The sequence below is a fragment of the Quercus suber genome, unplaced genomic scaffold (assembly GCF_002906115.3).
Source record: "Quercus suber isolate HL8 unplaced genomic scaffold, Cork oak 2.0 scaffold_63, whole genome shotgun sequence".
NCBI lineage: Eukaryota > Viridiplantae > Streptophyta > Magnoliopsida > Fagales > Fagaceae > Quercus > Quercus suber.
The window spans coordinates 519497-527169 of record NW_027069528.1 but is presented as its reverse complement, the minus strand read 5'-3'; the positions used below and the strand labels follow the sequence as shown (position 1 = coordinate 527169).

Genomic DNA, 7673 nt, shown 5'->3' with positions numbered 1-7673 from the left:
TAATGAAAAAAATAATACCCAAGCAAATACTTCCCTTCAATGAGTTGAAACAAATTTTGAACGATCCAAGTGATTGCTAAACATGGTAAATGTTGAAGTTTCTACATGAATCCAAAAATATATATTTCTACAATACTTCTTCAGCATGGTAGAATTTATGCAAGTATTAGAATATGTGGTCTTTACTAACATAAAACAATCTAGACTCCAGTATTGATCCCTCAAACAGCTGCCTTTCCCCGCCCCCAAATGAAGTGATCAAACCAAAAGTAACATTTATTGAATCATGTCATTCAATTTACCTGACAAAAGAAACAAAGAACAGTGATTTCAATGAAAAACATATATCAAGATCCAAAGAATTCTTTATCCTCAGAAATAATTTTGTATTTACAATATAGACACATGGTACAACGGAAATTCATGAAATAGAAAAGACTTTTTCTTGAGAGCTTCAGAATAAAGGATCAATTTAACTTGTTACCCTGCCATATATTAAAGGAACTAAAAATAGTCAGATATTCTCCAAGCTTTCCATTGTTAGTTCTAGCTAAGTTGGGTTGTAATCAAGAAGAGGCTTTTGTATCTTATTCTAATCCTCCTTCAGTAATTCAACCTATTTGGATTTTGAAACCTTGGATGTAATAACTTCCCAAGTTATTTGGGGTTCTCTGTTTAGTCTCTATCCTTTTCTACCAAAAGATGGGGGACATAATATTGCCCAACCACAAAGTCAGTTAAAATAAATAAATTTTCACTTCGTTTTCATCTTGGATCTTATGTTTAGTTTAAAGCATTATTTATATCCTCAATCTAGTATAGTACCTTTAACTCAAAAAAAGAAAAACAAAAAGAAGATATATATATATATATATGAAAATACTACTAATCTATTTATGAAAATAGGAGTATGATTTTTGAAAATACTACAAATCTATCCACAATCAGCATTATCTGTAACTAGTTAGAGGCACATGCTCTATTTATACTCATCTTGTTTCCCACATCCACTTCAACATCTGTCATCAAACTATGCTCTTACATAGATATGTTATTTCTTAACCGTTCGACATAGAGCATCAACCCAAAATTCTACTCATGCTTCTTCACCACATTTATCCTACTGTTCACTCCATGAAAACGTACTTCAAATGCTCTTGATAACACCCACTCCCCTTCCCCCCCCCCCCCCCCCAAACACACAAAAGAAAAGGAAAAAAAATAAAAAGTCCTTTCTTGTAGGATGGAAATGTTGCTTATTATCACCTTACTTTTTGGTATGGCATGAACTTGTAAGAGGACAGGACACCCATTCTAATGCTTTGTACTGCAGTAGGCTTATTTCAATGATGCCATCAAACATTGAAAAGACCATATCTAGTAATACCATTTCTTAAGAGTAAGTTACACATGCACTAAGTGGTCTTGAGCATTTACCTCATCCCCTTCCCCTACCCTGTTTTGGTATGTGAGGAGGAATTATTATTTGAAATACGACACGTTTGCAATATCCAGAAGCACCAATTGAGCATAAAATCATATTATGTATGTATGTATGTATGTGTGTGTGTGTGTGTATTAAATGAACATTAAATCATTCTTTAGATATATAAGCCTTTCCATTTTAGCTACAACATAAATGGAAAAGGATCACCTAGAAGCAGTAGAAAAATTGAGGTGGGTTCAAGTTAGTAACTTCACAAGTGTTACTCATTTTTTAGACCGTGGATTTCTATTAGAACTAATAGTTAGAAAAACACTGCTACCTATAAATATTTATTGTTTGCCACCTCAGCTAACCTATTTAATTTTACAGAGAGAAAGTGATACCTTGCATTAGGTTTTTTTTTTTTTTCCTACTGTTTCTCTCTCCTTATTTATATAGGGCTCATTAAATGTTCAAAGAGAAAAGGAGACCAGGGGAATGGATTTAACCATGTCAAAAAAGGCAAGGATGAACACCATGACCTGGAAGAGGTGAAGACAATCCTGGTGAGCCAACGGGCATTGTGTTGAGCATTGCCTAGTCGGTTTGGCCGCCAGTCTCTCTACGGAGACTCTGATTTTTTATGTGATGAGTGGCTCAAGAATGAGTGGGACATATTAGCCAACAACATTCCCACGTAGGAGATGACCCAAATTACCAATGGCCAATATCACCGTTGAAATTAAACATCAATTGCTCCCTTCTATGTGCTGGTGGAATTATCTCTTTCACTTGCCTCATTAAAATTATTATTTTGAAATTATAAGTAATTTATGATTTCACTTATCAAAAAAATTATTAATTTGAAATTATCCTTTCAAAAGCAAGGATTGCAATGTCAGAAAAGAGAGGAATGGATTCGGCAATGTCTTATAAAGCTACGTTGTCAAAGCTTGAAATGTGACTTAACAAAGATTGGTTTTGCAATATGAGAAGCCAGATATACAAGGAAAATTCTTCAAATCAAAGAAGCTGTTTATGATAGAGGATGACGAGGAAGGTTGACATTGTTAAAAGCACACTTTTAGGTTTATCAACATATTATCCCTCCTTATTCATTATTCCCATTTTTGAGGTAAGTAAGTTTGAGAGATTACAGAGAAATTTCTTGTGAGATGTACCTCAGAAGAGGAGTTCAAGTACTCTTTGGTGGCATGAGATGTTGCTGTTCACCCAATGCTGCAGCTGTTGGGGTTACAAAGATAGGGAGATTTAATTAAGCCTTATTAGGGAAATAGTTATGGTGCTTTGGCCCTTTGGGAGTGAAGAACACTTATGGCGAAGAGTGATGACTACGAAGTATGGGGTGACAGGGGGTGGCCGGATTTGAAAACCAATTACAGGGTCTCATGGGTGTAGCCTATGGAAAAGTTTCATGACAGGTGAGGGCAGTTTCTTTGATGTGGGGCCATGGGGGATGGCACACGGGTGAGGTTTTGGCATGATAAATGGTGTGCAAAATATTCTTTGAGGGACTTGTAGCCTGACTTATACGCTTGTTCAGTTGACAGAGATGCCTTTTTTCACTCAATTTTGGAGAGACAAATGAATTTTGGAAGAGGGGGGGGGGGGGTTATGTGGTTATTTCTTTCCCTTGGAAGAGGATCTCTTTTTTTGTTTAGACAGCAGCTTGGGGGAGGATTTTGACCTATGATAATCTTATCAAGAGAGGTTTCTCTTTAAAGGTTGGTGTTACATGTGCTCTGGTGTAGTGGGAAAACAGTGGACCATTTATTGCTACATTGTGAGATGTTGCTTACATTATGTGCAATGTAGTTTCTAGAGCTTCTGGAATTCATTGGGTGCTACCAAAGACGGTAGTTGATATTTTATTTAGGCGGAGGAATTGTTAGTTGACCTTCCTAGAAGCAACTCAACTTGAAACAAGATGAAGTGCCAGGATTAGGTTGCACAAAGTCTTCAGGTTCAATAAAGTTCACATTGGTGTTCCTTTTTCTTTCTTTTTCTCCCACCAAATGACCATGTATATGCAAAATGCAGAACCCTGTTAAAGTAATTATAATCAATAGAGCTAATAGGCTCTAGCTCAATAGCACCTTCTCCACTTATAAGAGCAAGATGTAAGGTGAGATCATGGGTTCAAAGCCTCTAAATGCATGCCAAAAAAAACAAAGAAAAAAAGTTATTATAAATGAATGACGTGATCAGATTGTGTTAAGATGTATTTACCTCTGTATTTTTTGTTTGTTTGTATTTTTAAAGATACCACACAGGTAATAAAGGTTGGACCTGCCTAACAGCATTCACAAGCCCAGGTTTGTCCCATCTTCAATTAATTCTCTAACCCCCTATCCCCACACTAAAATGATGTCTATGATTTGGGAGAAAAATAAAATATATTTAGAATTGACCCTTACTTTAAGACAGATACAAATCAAATAAAAAATTATTCAAGTTAGAATTGAGTTTGCTTCTCTAGGATTCTTCTCCTCAAAAGTCTCTACACTATTTTCTTGATTAGGGAAAAAACCGTTCTTTCATTGCTGAATCAATATCTTCCAAAGTTCACATATACACAGGTATAGTAACAAGTAAGATAAATCAAAAAATAAAATATTCTTCTTTCACTGCTCATCTAACAACCCCAAAAGTTCCTTGGAATGGGCATACACATTATGAAAAGGAGAAAACTCTAACACAGCCTTAATTATACCAAGAAATAAAGCAAGAGACTAATAAGAGGAAAAAAATTCCAAATCAGCAGTCATCCCCCCAAAAAAAATCAAATAAAATAAAAAATCAAATCAATTAATCCTATGAGCACAAAAGCTAAATTATCGCAAATATTTAAGTGAAAAGCATGCTTGGATTGTTGCAAATAAAGATGGAAAGTTAAGGGGCAGGGTGGGATAACCTAAGACCATACAAGTTTGTCATAGTAGACGACCAAGCACCACCATAGGGATTTACAATCCTTCTATTTAACCCTTCATAAATATGACTTAATTCCCTCCATTTTACATTTTGGGATGAAAAGACAATAAACTATTTTCTGATGAGTGACAACAATAAACTATAAAAGAGTAAAAGTCAACAACTTTGTTTGCTCAGCAAATTACATGCCGCCTACAAAAAGCCAATTTTACCAAAAAAATGTGTACAATATTCATGAAGAATTTAATTATCAAAGAGAGAGAACATAATCAAAGTCATTTGTTATATTAATTTCTCTAAATAAAGATCCCTTGAAGAACAGCTCAATGGCTAGGACAATTATGTTATTTGGTAGACACAGGCTGGGAATACTAAATGTAAGATATTTTCATTATATTTAGTTTCCATTTCTGAACTTCCTTTTCAAAGTGCACTACCAAAAAGCTTCAAAACTGGATATGAGTTGAATAACACATTAGAAACAAGATTGCAGTGGAAAGGTCTTAACCGTTGGCGCATGATCATTGACATATTGAGAGCACCATTAGACAAGGATTTAATTCAATTTGTAATTGAAGCTTATTTTTCTTAAGACAAACATAGGGAATCCTCTTTTGAATGCGGAAATAAGCAAAACCTACAGTTCTCAAAGAAACTAGAAAGCCAAAAGCAATATTATTGATAGTAAAATTCAAGCTATCCTGTCTTACAAAGTTGTCATAACTTCTATTTATTATAAGATTTGAACTATAAAACCTTGGTAACACTTTTTAAAGCTAAAAAGACTCAGATATCTTCAAGTGACCCCCCCCCCCATCATACTCTTCCTGCATCAAACGTGCATGCTCAATAGTTTCAACCCAATGTGATACCCCCATCAACCCTAATTTTCTCTGTATTATTATGTATAGCTTTTCCCTCCCTATTGCATTGTTGTCATGAAACAATGCCAACCCAGATATAGAAATACTTCTATCATAAGTTATATCACTCTAGACTGAATTCATTGTTGAACTAGACTTGCTAATGTACTCCCAAACAATTTGAAATTGAGATTCCACAACATCGGAGGATCTGCTTTTTGACCTTACTATAGCTGAACGCTTGTCCCAAAAGCTTAAACCGGAAATGGTGAATTTAATCACTTCAACATCATCCTATTACCCCTTGATAAATGGGAATTAGAGTGGAGACATAGTCTGACTTTTGTCCCAAGCACTTAAGCTGTTAGGAAATGGTGAGTTTAATCACTCAACCATTATTCTAACAGATCATACCAATGAATTCTAACTCAAATGGCACATCTTCCCCTTGTAAGAGAAAGAGAAAGGTGGAGGATGAGGTCGTGTGTTCAAAACCATTAGGTGCCTATCAAATTCCCAAATAGGCCAACCTCATTGATTTATTCTAAACAAACAATATCCACCTACAGAATTTGAAACAAATCTAACACAAAACTAGCTTTAATCACACATGTAAACGTCCAATGTCTAGATTATCATAAAACAAGTGAAGAAAGATAGAATTTCCAACATACCCAGATGAATTCCACGACTCAATTGTTCTTGGCAGCCATGTTTTTCCTAGCAGCTCTGGCATTATCGTACTCGAACTTCAACACATTGGGTATATGAGACGTGTCCTTGACATAGAACATCCTCCCAAACGCGCTTTCCTCAATGGCCGGAAAGTAAACAAAGAGAACAGAATTCACAAACCAAAACCACACCGCCCCAAGAAAAGCTCCCAGAATAGCCCCAGCAAAGACCTGAGCAACCGTGTGGTAACCCAAATACACCCTCGAATACATGGTGAGAAACGTCATAGACCAGAGCCAGAAATGCACGGCCCACTTGCTCCTCGTGCGAAACAGCCCATACCCTTTATAGGTCATGAGCGAGAAGTAAACGGAGAAGAAGAACATGTACTGAGAGTGACTCGAAGGCCAGCCGTGCGAGTCGCACATCTCGAGGAGAGCACAGGTTTCGGGGCGAGCTTGCTGTACGGAGGTCTTGATGAACTCGTTGACGAATTGGGAGATTATGAGGCCGAGAGCGAAGAACATGCCTTGGAGTTCGCGGCGGAAGATGAAGTGGGAGATGAAGCCGCCGAGGCTAATGAAAACTGGGACCAGGGAAACCCAGGCTAGGAAGTGACCCAGCTGATCTCCTTTCCGGTACCGCACGTGGACCAGTGTCACGGCCTTCAGTGGCGGTGGAGGCATCGTCGTGTGTGAATGGTGCATAATTCTGGGTTTCAATTCAGGTGGGAAAATGGTGGTTGAGGAGGGAGAATTTTGGTTTTGATGGATTGAAGAGGTGGGTGATAGAGATTGAGGCACGCGCACAGATCTGATCACTCTCTTGAGACAATCACACACTCNTTTCGGGGCGAGCTTGCTGTACGGAGGTTTTGATGAACTCGTTGACGAATTGGGAGATTATGAGGCCGAGAGCGAAGAACATGCCTTGGAGTTCGCGGCGGAAGATGAAGTGGGAGATGAAGCCGCCGAGGCTAATGAAAACTGGGACCAGGGAAACCCAGGCTAGGAAGTGACCCAGCTGATCTCCTTTCCGGTACCGCACGTGGACCAGTGTCACGGCCTTCAGTGGCGGTGGAGGCATCGTCGTGTGTGAATGGTGCATAATTCTGGGTTTCAATTCAGGTGGGAAAATGGTGGTTGAGGAGGGAGAATTTTGGTTTTGATGGATTGTTTTTTGGTGTTTGTTTCTCGGGAAAGTGTTGACGCTAAAAAGGGAAAAGAGGCTTTGTTAAAGACCTGCACTATAAAGGTCCGTTCGCATGAGGACCGCGAGCCCACAACACAAGCGTGGTTTCGTGAACGGCAGACCTGCCTGGTTATGGATCTTTGATAATCAATTTCTTTTTCTTTTTCTTTTTTTTTAGCGGCATTAGCATTACGAATCGTCATCCGTGGGATCCACTGGATTTGAATGATGATTCTGAAAATTGAATGATATCACTTCATTTCCATGATGATCAAATAAGTTCTTAGGTCTTATTTGGTATAATAGTTTAATAATGTATTTTTAGTTTTTAAACAAATTTTTATACAATTTTTTACTCACATATATTTTTAAAAATATAAATAATGTTACTGGAACAATGGTTCCAAAAGACTCTTCATGTTTTAAACAATGAGTTGTTTCTTTTATTGTCTTGGTTCTATTGCTAAAATAACAATTTAAAAATATATATATAAAAAAGTTCTTTTTAATATAATTTTAATGTAACTATGTAGAGAGGGATATTTGGGGTTCGAACTACTAAT

General features: G+C 37.2%; 1 protein-coding gene across 1 annotated transcript; it reads right to left on the bottom strand.

Annotated features, from left to right (window-relative positions):
- LOC112030996 (lipid phosphate phosphatase gamma) lies at window positions 1-6693 on the bottom strand. The gene is made up of 2 exons (XM_024063664.2): window positions 5919-6693; window positions 1-302 (listed from the first exon to the last, which is right to left on the bottom strand). The coding sequence occupies exon 1, from the start codon at window positions 6624-6626 to the stop codon at window positions 5937-5939; it is 690 nt and encodes a 229-aa protein (XP_023919432.1). The 5' UTR covers window positions 6627-6693; the 3' UTR covers window positions 1-302; window positions 5919-5936.
- Between the last annotated feature and the right edge of the window lie 980 nt (window positions 6694-7673).

Excerpts from the sequence above, each read along its gene's own strand:
- LOC112030996 (XM_024063664.2), bottom strand. The coding sequence starts at position 6,626 with ATGCACCATTCACACACGACGATGCCTCCACCGCCACTGAAGGCCGTG.